The 19338-nt window shown below is 49.6% G+C and overlaps 1 protein-coding gene across 1 annotated transcript in view; it reads left to right on the top strand.

The window, feature by feature from the left end:
• Positions 1–2: 2 nt before the first annotated feature.
• The window catches only part of DERL1 (derlin 1), a 24717-nt gene continuing 5381 nt past the window's right edge, over positions 3–19338 (top strand). The window contains exons 1-6 of the mRNA XM_015411058.1: positions 3–246; positions 3819–3930; positions 9048–9112; positions 11250–11276; positions 14564–14659; positions 18377–18429. Of these exons, the coding sequence (XP_015266544.1) occupies positions 94–246; positions 3819–3930; positions 9048–9112; positions 11250–11276; positions 14564–14659; positions 18377–18429 (506 nt within the window). The 5' untranslated portion in view covers positions 3–93. The remainder of the gene's footprint in view (positions 247–3818; positions 3931–9047; positions 9113–11249; positions 11277–14563; positions 14660–18376; positions 18430–19338) is intronic.

Below are 19338 nucleotides of genomic sequence, written 5' to 3'. Positions count from 1 at the left end.
TCCGCTGTAGTGACGGCTCCGGCAGCCGCGTGAGGCGCAAGGCCTAAATTTCTAGGCCGGTGCCCCTCCGCGTAGCACTTGGGGGCAGGCAAGATGTCGGACATCGCGGACTGGATCGGGGGCATCCCGCTGATCACGCGCTACTGGTTCTTCCTCACCGTCGGGTTCACCATCGTCGGCAAGATCGGCTTGGTCAATCCCTACTACCTCGTCCTCTTGTCGGATCCCTTCTTCAAACAGTTCCAGGTAGGAGAGTCTGGACTACAGCTCCCGGCATGCGCCGCGTGGCCCAGTCCGTAGACAGCGTGCGGAATTTCGGCGATCTCCTGACTGGGCGTTGTAGTCGCGGCAGGTGCTCTGCGGCATGCTGGGAGCCGTAGTTGATCGGGTGTTTCCTTTGGCCGTAATTGATCGGGGGGGGGGGGGGGACTTGGGCTCATGAACGGGTGGGAGTTCGCAGAAATCCCCACTTTTCCTTTTTTTGGTTGATGGGGACTTGTGGGTTTGCAGTTTGCAAGCAAGGACCCATAGTTCCAGATAAGGAAGAGTGGGGACCCTGACGCGCGTGCTTTATCTGCGGAAGGGCCCAGGTTCCTCCTGACATTTCCAGTTCATAGCTTTACACGTTCATATGGTTCAAAGAAGAGAGGCTGTGGTGACAGTTGCATGCATGCAGAAGTCCCAGGCTCAGTACCCAGTGTCTTCATTTAAAAGGGTCAGGACAGAGTAGTTGAGGTGACAGGCCTTTGCCTGAGACCCTGGAGTGCCACAGCCTTTTAAGGTAGTTTGGTCTTGCAGTAGAAGAGCAGGATTCAAGTCCTGTAGCACTTTAGTCCCCATGGTCCATGGGGTCGCGAAGAGTCGGACTCGACTGTGCGACTGAACAACAAAGCACTTTAAAAACCAACAGGATTTCTAGGGTATGAGCTTTCGAGAGTCAAAGCTCCGTTGGTCAGATAGTTGATGGGGACTCTGAAATCAATTTGGCATTAAAGACTTTTCACTATCATTTTTGATTTTGCAGTTGGGGGGCTTCCATTTTTTCTCCGTCATCCAAGAATGCCCAAAGTACCAGACGGGCAATCTGATGCTATCCATGACACCTCTTCTGCCTTGTACAAATTTAAAGACCATACAGGGTGTGCTTCTCTTACATTGTTTACATTTAAGGGAAGAAACCTCAAATACGCCTTTTATTTTTTCTTGTGATCGTAAGTAATGTAAGGGAAGTACGTGTTTCATTGTCTTTACATTTTTTATGGGGGAGGAGCGGGAGAATCAGTCCATGAGAATTGTATATCCTCTTTGTCCCCCTGGTTTCAGAGGGTTCAAAGTGGTGTGGATCACATCTAGCTGCTGCCCTTCTTGGTGTTCTTGGAAAAAGGAACAAAAATTTCACCATGGAGGTAATTGGGGCGCCTCCATTTCACTGGGTTGGATCCAGCCAGCATTTTTGACTCAGTCCTGCCCAATCCTCCATCCCCTGTCCCGCTTGACTTTTGTCCATGCAGGTCCCACGATCCCCACTGTGGCATTTTTTAGTAGTCAAAGGGGGCCCTCATTACTTTTTCAGCAGCTGAAAGGCTGGTTGGGTCCAACTCACTGTTGCTGGTTAGTTCCATATCAGATTGGTGAGTCCTGTATCCCTTCCACCATATGAGAGGAGACTGCCAGCTTGCCTAACATGGCATTAGCAATCCATTCATTGTTGTTAATTTTATGTATTAGTGTATCTTTGGAAATGGAAGATTTACTATAAATGTATCCTTGGTATAGGCGTGGTCAGGCATCCACAGATTGTGGCTGGGCTTTGTGACTGGCTTTTACTTTCCACTAGACACCTGTGGTGGCTCAAGTGGTTAAGAAAGGGCTTTACTTTTACCTTTAGACACCTGCAAGGTTTAATCCCACGACAATATTATGTGTAAAAATAATATAGTTTCTAGTTCAGTGTGTTGACACATACTGAGTTGATACAGGGAAAGCCATTGTTTGAACTTTAGAGAATTAAATTTGCTGTCTGAACACATGAAACAATTTTTTGAATTTTGCAGTCTTTACTGGTCACCCTTTGAAATTCTTAATGGGGGGCAGCAGATAGATATATGCTGGAAGGGGCTGTGGTTCAGTGGTAGAACATCTGCTTGGCATGCAGAAGGTCCCAGGTTCAACCCCCCAGCATCTCCATTTAAAAGATCTCACAATAGGTGGCGTGAAAGGCCTCTTCCTGGGACCCCGGAGAGCCGCTGCCAGTCTGAGTAGACAATACTGACTTTGATAGACCAAGGGTCTGATTCAGTTTAAGGGAGCGTCATGTGTTGATATATGTGTGTGTGTATGTAACTTTGACCCAGCCTCAGATGCTGTGTACACAGCTCACATATCTTCTGGCCAAGGAAATCTTTTCACAAGATACGAAATCTGGGTCAACCCTGAACTTCTTTCCCTTTGGTGTTTTATTGATACCCTACAATGTATGTGCTGGGTATTTATTTGCTTACTTTGCTCGCTCGCGAGCAACTGATCATTCTCTTTATTGCCAGATGACAGAGACTGTGAGTTATGTCCCTGTATCCTGTCTAAGTGCTGATGCATAACGGGCGGTGGAAGTGGGAGGGTGGGCATCAGGGAGATACTGTAAGGAAGTACTGTAGGAGTGTTAACGTCTGACACATGTTTGTATTTTGAGTAAAAAACAATATCATTGATTTGGGTTTACCCGTGTCCTTTGTAAAGTTTGTATTTCCGGTACCTGGCATTACTTTTTATGGCACACGTGGCCCGGCCCAACAAAGTGACATTTATTTCAGATCTGGCCCTCACAACAACTGAGTTCGACACTTTTGCTTTCTCCACCCTGGCTCTTACAGTTACTATAAATGCTTTGTATTTGTTGTTAATGGACCAGTAGTTTGTCCAGATTTAGAGAACGGGGGGGGGGGGTTTAGGGGTAGGACTCATGCTTTCCATGTGGAAGATTCCCAAGGGGTCAGGTGCTTCCCCCCCAAGTTAACCGGCAGCACAAACCGCTCTGCTCTTGTGGTGCCTCCCAGCCATTGCACTGAGGCTTATGCAGGTGGTCTGTTGAGGCGGGCAGAGTCCACCGTGGACTGTGTCCAATGCTCCCTCTAAGCTGTGGAGCCTTGCGAGCAAAAATTCTGCTTTGTGAGCTACCGGCATTAAAGTTTCAGTGAGGGAGCGATTTTGGGGGCTGCATAACTTCGTTTGCTCTGGAGCCCTCCTTCCTCAGCTAAGACAAAAATGCGTGAGCTGGAGGCTAAAAAAAAATGAGCCTACATAAGGTGTGGGACCTATTTCTATTAGAAAATGTTAACACATTTTACTCGGAAACTCAAACAGAATGCGAATTCTTCGTGATACATTACGTACAAAGAAATAACATTAAATTTTCGATAAAATTGATTAAGCACACAGAGTAAAAAAACAAAACTACAGAAAAACCAAAAATAGATGTTATTCAGTTGATGACACTGAGAGCCCTCTCAAGTTAAAAGGCTGCGCAACCCATTATGTCTAACTAAACTTCAAATGCTGAAAACACAGGTAACAAACTCTCATCCTAAGACAAGCATCTTAAATTTCGGTGACTTTATGTGTTCCCAATCGAACTTATCCAAATTCATTTTATCAGTAATTGGAGCCCATTTATCTAAAGGGTTTAGTAAGTGACGTTCAGCGTCTTTATCACTTAGCCATATAGATGCTTTCTCCTGAAGAAAGAAATCCCACACTTTATGCAGCCATTGCTGGTGAAATAAAACACAGTTAGTTAACAATTTGTTTGTTTGTTTCAACAGATATGGAGGCCGATCAGCGCAATGTTGTTTTACCCAGTCAACCCAATGACTGGGTTTCATTATCTGGTGAATTTATATTTTTTGTATCAGTATTCATCACGACTAGAAACAGGTAACTTACCATTTAATATTTATGTGTGCGTGCATGAAGCAGCTTGTCTGCCATATTTAATGAGGTAGCTTACAACATTCTCCCCTTGTGTGTCTTGCATTTCAAACCTCCAATGTCTGTTTTGTACAGAAGGGCACTGATTCAGCTTTGCATTCAAACACTTGAAATGGATTTATATGTGAGGGTGGATCTGTATGTGATCACTGAAACACTAAATTCTAAAGTTCACTGGATTTACGCTGTTTTGCTTAACCCAAAGGAGATTGTGGAGGGGAACTCTTGGGGGGGTTTACCCTTCTGAGGATATGATTGGATCTTGTCAGGTAATGGGTATCGAGCCTTGATTTGGGTGGCCCAGGCTAACCTGACCTCGTCAGATCTGGGAAGCTAAGCAGGGTGGGCTCTGGTGAGTCTTTGGATGGGAGACCACCAAGCAAGTCTATAGTTGCTATGCAAAGGCGGGCAATGGCAAACCACCTCTGGACGTCTCTTGCTTTGAAAACCCCAAGGGGTCGTTATAAGTCACCTGCGACTTGACAGCACTCCACACACATGTAATGAGTGTCAAGCCAGAGAGGAAAGTGAAGGCTGCGTAGAACAGAGGTGGAACTGAGACCTGGGTGAAGGTGGTGAGCTAAAAGTACATTGAAATCAGAAGCAGGGAGCCACTGTCTCTCTGTATCCGCCTGACTGACTGTCATCTGTCTGTTGCCTGACTCCTGTTGATGTTGCTAAAGTTCCCAAGCCCTGCGTCAGCCAAGGGTTGTGTGGTGGAGGAGCACATGAAGGCTTTGGAAGGGGCTTTCCATTTTTGCTCTTCGTAGTTTTGCTTTTCACAGTTGATGTGTGGCTTGCCTTCAGTCCTGCGAGGGAAGGCAGCTAAAGGTCACATGGTGGCCCGGAGGGTTCAAACCTGCATCATGTACCTCTGTTCCCCAGGTTTGTAATTGGCCGCTTGTCCGTGGAGAGGGAGACGTGTCTCCAGGAAGCCCTTGTTTATTTATTCCCTAGCTTTATCCCTCACGGGGAGACCCAACGTGGCTTGCAGCATTGGGGAGGGCGGGGTATAAATGTCATAAATAAATAAATAAATGATGGCCCGGAGGGTTCAAACCTGCATCATGTACCTCTGTTCCCCAGGTTTGTAACTAGCCGCTTGTCCATGGAGAGGGGGACGTGTCTCCAGGAAGCCCTTGTTTATTTATTCCCTAGCTTTATCCCTCATGGGGAGACCCAACGTGGCTTGCAGCATTCCCCCCCTCCATTCTATCTTCACAACGACCCTGTGAGGTAGGTTAGGCTGAATGCGTGTGACTGGCTCAAGGTCAGCCGGCAAGCTTCCATCAGAAAAGAGCAAGAGTCCAGTAGCACCTTAAAGACTAACAAAATTTGTGGCTCGGTATGAGGTTTTTTGTGAGTCACTGAAGAAGCGAGCACTCACAAAAGCTTCGGTAAAGGTAAAGGTTTCCCTTGCCCGAAAGCCAGTTGAGTCCGACTCTAGGGGGCGGCGCTCATCCCCGTTTCCTACCCTGCCACAAATTTTGTTGGTCTTTAAGGTGCTCCTGGACTCTTGCTCTTTTCTGATGGAAGCTTACTGGCTGACCTTGGGCCTGTAGTTTGCCGGGGTTCAAAGAAGACAGGACACAAACGGCTGCAGAAAACGCTGTTGTCTCAGCCAAATTATTGAAAATTTCCCCCTCCGTCCCTTCCCTTATTTCTCCCTGCATAAGGGAAAGTTACAAGCATACGATCATATTATGGAATGTGTTGATCCCGAAAGCTCACAGCTCCTTATCTCTGGTCCCTTTGCCAAGGTAGCTTCTCACGATGAACTCAGCACATCAGCAGATGTTTCTGCCTTGTGCAATTAGCCTGATACCTGGGTTCCCAACCTCTAGCCAGGAGAACAGTGAATTCATTCGGGTCTGCCACGCAGATGTCTGCACTGCTCTCCTTCATGGGCCAGTCACACACATTCAGCCTAACCTACCTCACAGGGTCGTTGTGAAGATAAAATGGAGGGGGGGGATGCTGCAAGCCACGGTGGGCAGACAGACTAACACGGCTACCCGTCTTGATCTGTCACCATAGGGATAATGTAAGCCTCTGTGACTCTTTGCCTGATCTGAAGAAATGAGCAGTGACTCACGAAAGCGCCTATCCTGCCACAAGTTTTGTTAGCCTTTATGGTGGTACTGGACTCTTGCTCTTCTCTACTGCCACAAACAGACTTGATCTATCAAAACGCTTCCATGGCAGAGTGGGGGTTCAAACCCGAGTCCTCCCAACCCTAGTCCAGCGCTCTAACCACTGTACCACACTGGCTGTAGGCAGTGGAGTCTAATAAAAATTGACCTTTCCCCCCTTTTAGACAGCAAATGACTGACGTGTGTGTGTGTGGAGGGAGAGGAGAGTAAGCGATTAACTTTTGTGAAGTATTGTGCTTCGTTTCTGCTTCCCACGGCACTAGCTTTTTCTTGGAGAGAAGCGTGAGAGAGGGAGGGGGCCTCGTGACCAATGTCCCCTCTAAGCCGTGGAGTCTTGTGAGCAAAAATTCTACTTTGTGAGCTGCCGGCATTCAAGTTGTGAGCGAGTGGTTTGCCTGCTGCATAAATCAGCTTGCTCTGGAGCCATTTTTCCTGAGCGAAGACAAAACTGTGTGAGCCAGATGCTAAAAAACCGTGAGCTAGCTCACACTAACTCAGCTTAGAGGGAACATTGCTCGTGACAGTGATGGACTTGGGCATGGCTGGACTAAAATAGAACCCTCTCAAGTGCGCCTCGTCCATCACTCAGTTTTCCCTGGGAGTTAAGGATGATGCCATAGTGTGCTTGCGTGTGTGGGGAATCTGGCTTTCCCTTGCTCTCTGTGGGTGTCTCTTAAGTCCTCAGGAAGCCGGTAGGTTTCACAGAGTTGCACCAGCAGCTGTTTGCTCCGCAGGGAGTCTGAAATCTGTTGTTGATTTGTTTGTTGAACCCTTCGTGTGGCGAAGCGGTGAGAGCGTTGGACTCGGGGGACCCGGGTTCAGCTCTCCGCTTGCCGTGTTCAGAGGCCGTCCACCTCTGAATCCCCATGCCGAGAGGCGACTACTGGCACTTTACTATGGTTTTATGATTTGTTTTAATTGTAGTTACGTTTTTAACGTAACTATCTGCTTTTATGTTCGCTCCGCAGGGAGACTGAAATCTGTTGTTGATTTGTTCGTTGAACGCTTCGTGTGCCAAAGCGGTGAGAGCGTTGGACTTGGGGGACCTGGGTTCAGCTCTCCGCTTGCCGTGTTCAGAGGCCGTCCACCTCTGAATCCCCATGCCAAGAGGCAACCAATGTTCCCTCTAAGCTATGGAGCCCTGTGAACAAAAATTCTACTTTGTGAGCTACTGGCATTAAAGTTGTGAGCAGGAGCAATTTGGCTGCTGCATAAATTAGTTTGCTCTGGAGCCCTCCTTCCTGAGCTGAGACAAAAATGTGTGAGCCGGAGGCTAAAAAACTGTGAGCTAGCTCACACTAACTCATCTTAGAGGGAACACTGGAGGCAACTACTGGCACTTTACTATGATTTTATGATTTGTTTTCATTGTAGTTACGTTTTTAATGTTTTTAATGTAACTCTCTGCTTTTATGTAAGCCGCCCTGAGCCGGCTCTGGCCGGGAAGGCGGGGTAAAAATCTGAAAAATCAATCAATAAAGGGCCTCTGCCTCCGTGCTCTGTTTTCTGGCCTTCTAGGGCAGCTGGCTGGCCACTGTGAGAGATGCTGGACTAGAGAGGGACCACTGGCCTGTTACAACAAGGCTCTTCTTACATTCTTAAGAAACTTAACGGATGACTTTTAGGCCAGTCTTTCTCTCTGAGCATAGACTATCTCACAGGGCTGTCCTGAGGATAGAATGGTATGCTGTGTTTTCAAGGCAAGAGACATTCAGAGGTGGTTCGCCATTGCCTGCCTCTGCATCACGACCCTGGTATTCCTTGGAGGTCTCCCATCCAAATACTGACCAATGCTAACCTTACTTCGCTTCCAGGATCTGACAAGATCAGGCTAGCCTGGGCTAGCTAGGTCAGGGCGGGTAACCAGTTTGGCGAGGGAGAAATGAAAGCTAAGCTACATGTGTCAGTTGCTAGGCTACCGGTGACACCTTGCGTGCCCCATGGAGAGCCAGCAACCTGGCGAGCCAGCTGTGCTGTGCGGAGGATGGCTCTGCTCTGTGTTTCTCTGCCCGCCATTGTTAAAATCCTACCTATTGCTTGTTGACTCATTACAAAATGAATATTGCCTAAGATCTGCAAGGGAGAAAGTTTTATCAGGCTGGCTTCCGAAGGAGTGGCTGTGGGTGTGGCCTCCCTTGACCCCATGAACGAGCATCCTTGAGTCCGTTGTGTGTCGTTTGTCACAGCCGTACAGCCGAGTATGAAACCAGTGTTGAACAATGTTCCCTCTAAGCTGTGGAGTCTTGTGAGCAAAAATCCTACTTTGTGAGCTCCTGGCGTTAAAGTTGTGAGCGAGCCATTTGGCTACTGCATAAATTAGTTTGCTCTGGAGCCCTCCTTCCTGAGCTGAGACAAAAATGGGTGAGTTGGAGGCTAAAAAACTGTGAGCTAGCTTGGGAGCAAGCCTGAACTCCCTGGGGCTGTGCAGAGAACTGTGCGGTTGGTTGATGTGCTGATCACAACATTTAAATCTTGTAGCCCTAATACCATGGACAGCTGTATTACATATATTCTTAAAGCTCTGATCCTAGCACGGATGCTGCTTCCAGGCAGACATTCGGCTCTGATGCTCTTCTTTCTTCTGCATTTTTGAAGAATAACGATCCCAGATCTCGGACTGCCACCTGTGCCAAATAAACAAATTCTCCTCTCAAATTGTGGGGCGATAGGTTAAAAGGATCTGTTGAAATACTCCCATTTCTCAAGAACTCCCTTCTTTGGAGGCAAGAAAAAAAGCTGTTCCCGCAGGTTACAAACAGAGTCTTGTTCTTTCCTCGGAGTGAAAGCTGCGGCTGTTGTGTCCCTGCATTGTAATCATAGCCTTTAAGAGCCATCCAGCTCCTCTTGGGAGAACGTGCCGCGAACCGAAACCTGAGCAGCTGTTTTGCTGACATCCTCCTTTGTTTGCAGGTTTGTTCGATGGACGGCCAGCTGACTACCTGTTCCTGCTTCTCTTTAACTGGACCTGCATAGCTGTATCCTTCTGTTATGCCACCAAGGGGCTTTCGCCTGTTGTGAGTTCAGGGAGCAGCGGCCACAGAAGCGGTGGGACATACGTGTCCACTGGGCCTCCGAGATGCCCAAGTTAACCCCAGATGGACCCGAGTTTGAAATATTGCGTACAGTTCTGGAGTACTGTGTGCAGTTCTAGTCACTGTATCTCAAAAAGGACATTGCGGAGCTGGGAAAAGTACAGAGGAGGGGAACCCGGATGATTAGGGGGGTTGGAGCACCTTCCCGGTGAGGAAAGGCTGAAGAGCCTGGGACTTTTCAGTTTTGAAAAGAGACGACTAAGGGGGGAGACGGTAGAAGTTTATAAAATTAGGCATGGGGTGGAGCAAGTCGACAAAGAGAACTTTTTCTCCCTCTGCCAAAATACTGGAACCCGAGGGCATCCAATGATGCTGACGGGCAGTAGATTCAGGATGGACAGAAGGAAATGCTGCTTTCCACAGAGAGTGATTAAAATGTGGAATTGACTGCCAGAGGACGTAGTGATGGTCACAGGAATAAACAGCTTTAAAAGGGGATGAGACGGATTCATGGAGGATAAGTCTGTCAATGGCTCCTAGCCATGGTGATTGAGGGTAGGGGTCATTTCCTGCAGGAGCGCACAGGAGCGGAGCTCCGGCAGTAAGGAGCCTAGGTGGCAGGCACATGCAACAAGCCCCACCCCCTGCTCCCAGCAGCTCTCAGTTGGGCCACAAGGAGCACGTCCCCCCCCCCATAGCTAGCACCTTTGAGACCAAGTTTTATTCAGGTACAAGCTCTCCTGCCTCTGCGAGGACAGATCTGCACGCTCCCCCCTCCCAATAGCTAGGAATCCAAAACTGTCCAGGGGGAGCCTGAGTGGTGCCTTCTGACACACTTCCGGTGATGTCAGGGGGTGTGGCATATGCAAATGAGTTATGCTAATGAGCTCCTGCACCTCTTTTTCTACGAAATGACCCCTGATTGAGGGGAACCTCCACATTCAGAGGCACTAAACCTCTGAACCCCAGAGCCACGAGGCAACATCAGGGGAAGGCCTTGGCCTCTACGTCCTGTTGTTGGCTGTCCGGAGGAACTGGTTGGCCACCGTGTGAGACAGGATGCTGGAGTAGATGAATTTTTGCTCCGATCCGGCACGGCTCTTCTTATGTTCTTACATCCAATGAAGCTGATGGGCGGTAGATTCAAGAGAGACAAAAGGAAATACTTCTCGACATAGCTGGTGATTAAAATGTGGAATTTGCTGCCATGTAGCGGTGGACACAGACATAGGTGGCTTTAAAAGGGGATTAGTCAGATTGATGGAGGGGGGGCCTGTCATTGGCTACTAGCACTGGTGACCGATGGGGAGCCTCCATGTTTAGAGGCAGTCAACCTCTGAATCCCAGTGCCCGGAGGCAACATCAGGGGAAGGCCTCGGACTCTATGCCCTGTTGTTGGCCCTCCAGAGGAACTGGCTGGCCACTGAGTGAGACAGGATGGTGAACTTGATGGTCCGCTGGTCTGATGCAGCAGGGGGCTCTTCTTCTGTTCTTGTGCTCTGCTCCCTGTGCCATGACTGACCATGGGTGAGGGGAGCTGTGCTCCGTGCACTTCCAGCCTGATGAGGGGAGAGGGAGCGATGCTCTGTGCCTTCCCCTGCCGGAGGAGGGGAGAGGGAAGCAGTATACTGCCCCACCCCCAGTGCCTCACCTCGCTGCACTGTAGGGTCCTCCTCCTATCCTGCTCTGATACTAGCAAGCAGGTCATCTTGTGGGCTGTGTGAAAGCTGCATAAGAGCCTGATGAAACTGAAGCTCAAATACTTTGGCCACCCAATGAGAAGGGAGCACTCACTGGAGAAGACCCTGATGCTGGGAAAGATTGAAGGTCAAAGAAGACGGGGACGGCAAAGGATGAGATGGTTAGACAGTGTCATAGATGCAACGAACATGAAGTTGAGCCAACTTCAGAGGACGGCGGGAGACCGGAGGGCCTGGCGTGATCTGGTCAATGGGGTCGCGAAGAGTCGGACTCGACAACAACAACAAAAAGCTCTAAGATGTTATCCTGCCTCATACCCGTGCAGGTCTTGTGGTTTTGTAGCTGTTAGTTTGTTTTTTCCTTAGTCACCTCTTGAAAGATTGCTTCCTTGACCGTGGGCCTCAGGGTAAGTGCCTCTCCATTCCTCCCAAGGATCTGTTGTGCAAGCGGACCCTTCTGCATTTCTTTCTGTGCTCTGGTGCAAATACGGGGATACGAAATAGGTGTGCCTCCTGTCAAGTAAGAATGGCAAGCGCAAGTAAGTGGCAGGCGGTCACTCCGGTCTTTGTTCAAAAGCGTGCGATGGCGGAGAAGGGATGGGTCAGCATTGGTAACAGAAAAGCACCGTGTCAAAGTACTTGCGCGCCATTGCTGCTTGACGTTATTCACACTGGTTTTGTATTCTGGGGAGGGACTGTGGCTCTGGGGAAGAGTACCTCCTTTGCATGCAGAAGGTCCAGAGTTCAATCCCAGCACCTCCAGCTGAAAGGACCAGGCAGTGGGTGATGTGAAAGACCTCTCCCTGAGACCCTGGAGGAGGAGGAGGAGGAGGAGGAGGAGTCTCAGAGCAGCTTACAATCCCTTTCCCTTCCCCTCCCCACAACAGACACCCTGTGAGGTAGGTGGGGCTGAGAGAGCTCTTTTGAGGACTGCTCTTGAGAGACCAGCTCTGAGAAAACTTGTGACTGACCCAAAGTCACACCAGCAGCTGCATGTGAAGGCGTGGGGAACCAAGCCCGGTTTCCCCAGACTGAAGTCTGTGCTCCTAACCACTACGCCAAACTGGAGGGCCGCTGCCAGTCTGAGTAGACAATACTGATTCGGCTGGACCAGAGAATGGTCTTGATTCTGTATAAGGCCGCTTTTATTTGGGTGTGGTTGCTGGAGTGCAAAATTGTTAGCCGCCTTGAGCCAGTTATCTGGAAAGGTGGGATATAAATGTAAACAATACATAAATAATTAAAATACCATTTAAAATGCCTAAGATAACAAGTCTCTTGTTAGTTGTGGGAGTAAAATAATGAGGCGTATCGATTTTTAGAAGACGGGTGCTGGAGGACTAATGGCCCTAATTCTGCCCTGCATTCCAGGCCCTTGGACCAGGAAGGCAGGGGTTTCCAGCTGTTCCCCTTTTCCAAACCCGGAGGGATTCTGTGGACAACAAATCTTCCTCCTCAGCTCTGGTTTCTCTTGCTCTCCCACCTGGTACTTTTAGACAGAGTGACATGACTTTGAAGACATGACGCTGCTTTCTACTGTCAAGATTAGTATTGCCTTCTCTGACTGGCTGCAGATCTCCAGGGTCTCAGGCAGAGATCTTTCCCATCACCTTTTAACAGGAGATGCCAGGGATTGAAACTGGGTCCTCCCGCATGCAGACTGGACACTCTTCTGCTGAGCCGTGACCTGTTTTCCTTGTGGCTGCTTCAACATGTGCGTTCCTGTCCAAAAGTCTTGTGTTTCATAATACCGACTGGGGCACGTCCCTGAACGCACCTTGGTGGCTGCCTCTTCTATCCATGGCCTTTGTCTCTATCGTAATCTAATAATGATGAGAAATTGCTGTAAAGTTCACAAATCACAATGAATAGACAATAATAATTCATTGTGATTTGTGAACGTTACAGCAATTTCTCATCATTATTATTGTACTGCTTTGAATTGCTGGTCCCCCTTGTATATATTTCTATCGTAATCTAAACATTTGTACCCTGCCTTTCCTCTGTGCCTCAAGGTGGCTTACAATACATAACTAAAAACATCCAAGTGACAAACATCCTGATTCACCACAACCTAATAAAGCGCCTGCAGTTTACACTCCATTGAAATCACAAGTCAATAACAGCCTTACAGCGTCTCCTCTTGCCCCTCTCCAGCGCCCCCGGGAGTTTGCCACGACAGCACAAAGGCAGGAAAGGAGAATTACACTTCTTAATCTTGATATTTTAGATGCCAGCCAGTCTTTTGGCTGAGGCACCACGTTTTGTTTATTGTAGAAGAAGTCATGTGCGTATTTTCAGAAGGCTAGACTTGATGCTCCTGTCAAAACTCCCCTTCCCTCTTTACAGCAGTGCGTCTCTGGATAGGCTTCAGTTAAAGGTCATGTTGGAAGTAACTCAACAACTGCTTTTTTGGTTTGCATTTTACAGTGGTTGCAATTCCTCAAGAGTCAATGGAGAATTCTGAATAAGCGGGCCAAAAAATAAAATAAAAATCGGCAATGTCCCCAGAATTTATTTATATATAAATATTTACACACACACACACATATATTTTTAATTTATCCATGTCCCCTGGGTTTATTTATTTATATTTTATATAAAATAAAAATCTGCAATGTCCCCTGGATTTATTTAGTTATCTCTCCAAAGCTACCCAAAGCCTCTTACGTCATTCTCCTCTCCTCCCTTTTATCCTCACGATGACCCTGTGAGGTAGGCTAGGCTGAGAGTCTGTGACTGGCCCGAGGTCACCTCATAAGCTTCCATGGCAGAACGGGGGCTCGAACCCGGGTCTCCCAGATCCTGGTCCGACACTTTAACCGCTACACCATGCTGGCTCTCAGTTCAGTTTGTTGGCACAAAGACGTAGTCCACTGTGGGTGGCATCATCGGATTTGAAGAAGCAGCTCATTTTAATTTGTCTCCGATCCCGAGAGCTGGGCTTGCTTGCTTGGGTGCCCAGTCTCCGGCACTGGGACTTAAGTGCTGGGATGAGCACAGTCCGGAATGGGGTGCTTCTCTTGGCACCCGGCCTACATTGTTTTTGTTTGTTTGTTTGTTTGTTTTTTATAAAATTTAAAATACAGTCAGTAGCTATAAGTCGAAACAGCAGCAAAAAATAAAATTGGGAAGGGGGACACATTCACGATATCTGGGGAGTTTCCTCAATACAAGTAATGAACTTGTGGATGAGCAGGAGCGTTCAGCCTTGAAGCAAATGTGACAGCCTCAATTGATGTGGAAATACTCTTAATTGGTTCAGTGGATGCAGCCACTTATCACCCCCTATTGTCAATATATTGCACCATCAACCAAACAGTAGCCCTTCATATTTTGGAGTAGCCCTTCATATTTTGGGGCACCCGGCCTACATAGCTTGTGACCCATCAGGCTGAATGCTGCCCTGTCGGCCGTACATTTTGGCTCATCTGGGGGTTTTTTTGCCAGCCCAGGTGAGCAGCTGAACCTGTACCAGGCTCCCGATGGGCTGCCTAATGTGGCCGGGAGAGTCGCCTGTTAGTTTGGCAGGCTGCACGGGGTCCAGGCCTGCCTCACACTTCAAAGTTTCGGAGAGTCCTCTCTGGGTGCAAGAAAACTGGGCACGAGGCTTCTCTGCTTCCCCGTTGGTTGTGAATTCTCTGGAGTTGCACTGGTCTCCCGTTCACGCTGCCGGGTCTCGTTTCTCTTGCAGGTGATGATGGTGGCCGGAGTCATGTCCGTGATTTACATCTGGGCCCAGGCGAACAAAGACGTGACTGTATCGTTTTTGTTTGGGACGCAGTTTAAGGTAGGCGGAGTGGCCGGGCTGCTGCCCCCGGAGCCTTTGGCTCGACCCCTGTGCTCTTCACCCTCCTGCTGAGGAGGCGAGGTTGTATTCTCGCCCCCACCCCCATGTCTGGTAAGCCCACCCAGATCATTGAGGGAACGCAGGTGTGGGGCTTCCCTTTGGCTGTGCTGACTCGCCCACCCTCTGCAGTCCTGGGTGGGTTTGGGCCAGGCTCAGGATGGGAAGGAGAGGGGGTTCAGGCACCCCGATCCTCTTCCTTCCCTTCAAGTGAGCGCGCTCTTTCTTTCTCTCTCTCTCTGGCCCTGTGTGCTCCACCCGGTTTTCTCTCCCTGGCTTGGCTTGGAAGCTTTGAAAGGGGATGAGATAGATTCATGGCTCTGTCAGTGGCTACTAGCCATGGTGACTGAAGGGAACCTCCACGTTCGGAGGCACTAAGCCTCAGAATCCCAGCTACAAGCATGGACCCGGCTACAATTCAAAAGGGAATTAGATAAGCATATGGAGCAGAGGTCCATCAGTGGCTATTAGCCACAAGGTATAGATAGGGGCTCTGGGGCAAGTGATGCTCTGTCATCTTGGTGCTTGGGGGGGGGTCAACAGTGGGAGGGCTTCTAACGTCCTGGCCCCACTGGTGGACCGCCTGATGGCACCGGGTATTTCTGGCCACCGTGTGATACAGAGTGTTGGACTGGATGGGCCTTTGGCCTGATCCAACATTGGCATCTCTTATGTTAACATAAGAACATAAGAGATGCCAATGTTGGATCAGGCCAAAGGCCCATCCAGTCCAACACTCTGTATCACACGGTGGCCAGAAATACCAGGTGCCATCAGGAGGTCCACCAGTGTTCTTAATCCCAGAGCCAGGAGGCAACCTCAGGGGAAGGCCTCGGCCTCTATGTCCTGTTGTAGGCCCTCCGAAGGAACTGGTTGGCCACTGTGTGAGATGGGATGCTGGGTCTGATCCAGCTCTTGTGTTCTTAATGGGGCCACTACTTGGTTGGGGCCTGTTGCCGCCTGCCCCACGGCTCCCTGCCGCCTCCCTCTCCGTGTAAGGGCCCTTAGGACACTGGGCTGTTTGTGGCTTGGCCAGTGGGTGGGAGGCTAAGTCAGGGTCTGGAGCCAGCCTTGGACAGCCGGCTCTGGGTAGTTAGTTGCTTTTGCTGCCGCTAAAGATGCTTCACTTCGGGTCTTGACAGCAACCACCCTCTGAGGTAGATTAGGCTGAGGGCGGGTGACTGCCCCAAGGTCACCTGGCGGGCTTCCATGGCAGAGCGGAGATCTGAACCTGGATCGTCCAGATCCTGCTCTGACATTCTGACTTCCACACCACACTGGCTGTCTGAGCATCGGATATTAAGCCCTGCCCTGGATGGCCCAGGCTAGCCCGGTCTCATCAGATCTCAGAAGCTAAGCAGGGTCAGCCCTGGTTAGGGCTTGGGTGGGAGACCGCCAAGGAAGTCTTAAGGTTGCTATGCAGAGGCAGACAGCGGCAAGCCACCTCTGCAGGGGTCATTTCATAGAAAAGAGGTGCAGGAGCTCATTAGCATAACTATAACTCATTAGCATAACTTATTTGCATATGCCACACACCCTGACATCACCGGAAGTGTATCAGAAGGCAACACCCACCACTCAGGCTCCACTGGACTCTTTTGGATTGCTAACTAGGGGGGGGGGATGCGCAGATCTGCCCTCACAGAGGAGGGAGAGCTTGTACCTGAATAAACCTTGGCCTTAAAGGTGCCACTGGACTGTTTTGGATTGCTGTCGGGGGGGAGGCTCTGCAACCTACTTGGCTGATTCTTGCTCCTTGTGGCTTGGGGCTGCTGGGAGCAGGGGGCGGGGCTTGTTGCATGTGCCCGCCCCCTGGGCTCTTTACTGCCGGAGCTCCGCTCCTGTGTGCTCCTGCAGGAAATGACCCCTGCACCTCTGAACCTCCCTTGCTTTGAAAACCCTACTGGGTTGCCACAAACAACTGGATGGCACTTCACGCATATAATATTAAGGACTAGTCATGAAGTCTTTCTGCATCGTTTCTTGACACCTCCCTAACTATCTCATCCCAGATCTCTACTCTTAACTGCCTCCTGTTTTATGTTGTCTGTCTGTGCGTGTGTGGGGTGGGTGGGTTAATTCTGTTGTGGAATATGATACTTCACGTAACAGAGTTGAGTTGTGAAACTCACTGCTGTGAGATACGGTGATGGCCGTTGGGTGAATACATTTTAAAGGGGTTGCCCAAATTGTAATGGAGGGTGGGTCAGTTCTTGGCCGTTAGTTCCGTGGTCACTAAATGGGACCTCGTGTTTCAGAGGCGGGACCCCATTGATTTCTCGGATGCTGGGGAGCGGTTAGCAGGTGAAAGGTTTGTCCGCAGGTTCTGCTTGTGACACCTACCTGGCCAGTTCTGTAAATGGGATGTGGGACTAGGTGGACCATCGGTCTGATCGAGCAAAGCTGCTTCTGTGTTGGCTGCGGAGTTCAGCTCGGGGAAGGAGGCACGGCGACGAGGGGAGGTTTGCAAAGGGAAGAAGAGAACTGGGAAGGCGCCCTTCTTTGGGGAGGAAGAAAATGGCGTCTTTGGGTGGGGCAGAAATAAGTGGAAGGAACCTAGTTGGGATTTGGTGGGGCGGTAAATAGATTTGTAAGGAGACAAAGAAGAGAGAGAAGGCAGCACGGTATAGCCCCATCCCGTCAGATCTCAGAAGTTAAGCGGGGTCTGTACTTGGTTTGGTTACCACCATGGAAGACTCTGCAGAGGAAGGCCATGGCAAACCACCTCTACTTCTCACTTGCCTTGAAAGCCTCTTGCTGGGGTCGCCGTAAGTCCTCTGGTACTTGATGGCACTTTACCCGCACAAGGAGTCTCTCGGATTTTAATGTCCAAGGGAGAAATTCTTTGAAATATTGAATTGGATCCCAGAGATCTCCTAAGATCCATGCCACTGAAGGCGGCACTTCCCTCTGCTACCATTTGAGGAACGGATGTACGGGATCCAACTCGCTGTCAGGTGCCTTTGTCCTCTGGACGGAACAGAGTTTTCGAAATCATTTTTTGAAAAAACCTTTTTATATCTCGGGGGAAGCATCCTGTGCTCGAAATCGAATCCGTTGCGTTTCAGCTGCCTGCTGTGCAATTAGCTAGTTGGTGATTTGTTTATGTATTTATTTATTATTTATTTCCTTCCGTTTGTATCCCGCCCTCCCCACAAAGCAGGCTCAGAGCGGGTTCCAACCTATAATAATCTGCTGAGTGCAGATTTACATCCTAAAAACAGAATAACAAAAGACATACAATAAATACAGTAAAATAAGTCCAACACGAAATATTTGAAAATAAATTATATCTCAACGGACACATGAAAGTGACTCATGGGGGGGGAGGGGGGAGGCCAGATGGAGTTGGATACCTGCTGCCTCAACTGAAGGCCTGGAGGAAGAGCCCCGTCTTGCAGGCCCTGCAGAACTGCAAAAGCCCTCGTAGGGCCCTAATTTCAGACGGGAGCTCATTCCACCAGGCGGGGTCCCAGGCCGAAAAAGATTCGGCCTTAGTTGAGGCGAGTCGGATATCCCTAGGGCCAGGGACCGTCAGCAGATGTTGATTCGAAGAGCGCCATGCCCTCCGGGGCTCATGTGAGGTTAGGTGGTGTCTTTTGAAGGGAGGCGATCGGTACTTTTCACAGTGCTAAAAGTTCGTCTTGTAACTTTCTCTAGGCATTCTATTTACCGTGGGTTATCCTGTTGTTCAACTTGATCGTTTCAAGCGCGTGAGTGTTCCCCAACATGCTCTTTTGCAAAGGGACCGAGGCTGGGGGTCCTCGTTCTCTGCTCTGGCACGGTGCTTTGTCCGTGGTGGTGGTGGTGGTGGGTGGGGTTAATACTGAGCTGCTGCCTGGGACTCTCCCCCCCCCCCCCCCTCCCCCCCCCCGGCTGGAGGCACTTTCCCGCTCACTGAAAGACCCTTGTCTTGTGGGAAGGGAAGCACTATGAGTGCTGGAGGAATGCCCTGTACAGCGGAGACCCTCCCCCACCATAGAAGAGGGCCTTGTGTGAGTAGAAGCAAGGCTTAGGATCCCAGCCTGAGTCTCGGCTATCTGCCGCCTGCTCCTCTTTACATTTATTTGACTAGCTAAACTTAACAGGCCGTTGTCTTTCCTTTGGGTTGGATCCCGGCAGCTTTCTTCATTCAGTTTCATTCAGTCCGCCTCCTTACTGCAGCCCCCGTCCCACATGGCTCTTGTGTACACAGACCCCGTGGTTTTATTTATTTATTTACTTCATTTATACCTCACTCCTCCCACCAAGCACTTTTACATCGTTCTCATCTTCCGTTTTATTTTATCTGCACAACAATCCTGTGAGGCGGGTTAGGCTGAGAGCGTGTGACTGGCCCAAGGTCACCCAGCGAGCTTCCACAGCCGAGTGAGGAGTTAAACTGCGGGGGGGGGGGGGTGTCTCTCCGATCCTAGTCCAACACTCTAAGCACAGCATCACGCTGGGTCTCAAAATGGAGTTTCCCCAGCATAGGGGAGCCAGTCTGGTGTAGTGGTTAAGAGCGGCGGACTCTAATCTGGAGAACCGGGTTTGATTCTCCACTCCTCTACATGCAGCTGCTGGGTGACCTTGGGTCAGTCCACGTTCTCTTAGAGCTGTTCTCTCCAGGACAGTTCTCGGAA

The sequence above is a fragment of the Gekko japonicus genome, unplaced genomic scaffold (assembly GCF_001447785.1).
Source record: "Gekko japonicus isolate JY-2015 unplaced genomic scaffold, Gekko_japonicus_V1.1 scaffold580, whole genome shotgun sequence".
NCBI classification, from domain to species: Eukaryota; Metazoa; Chordata; class Lepidosauria; order Squamata; family Gekkonidae; genus Gekko; species Gekko japonicus.
Note: the sequence above shows the minus strand (reverse complement) of the source record. Positions and strands in the feature narration are given on the sequence as shown.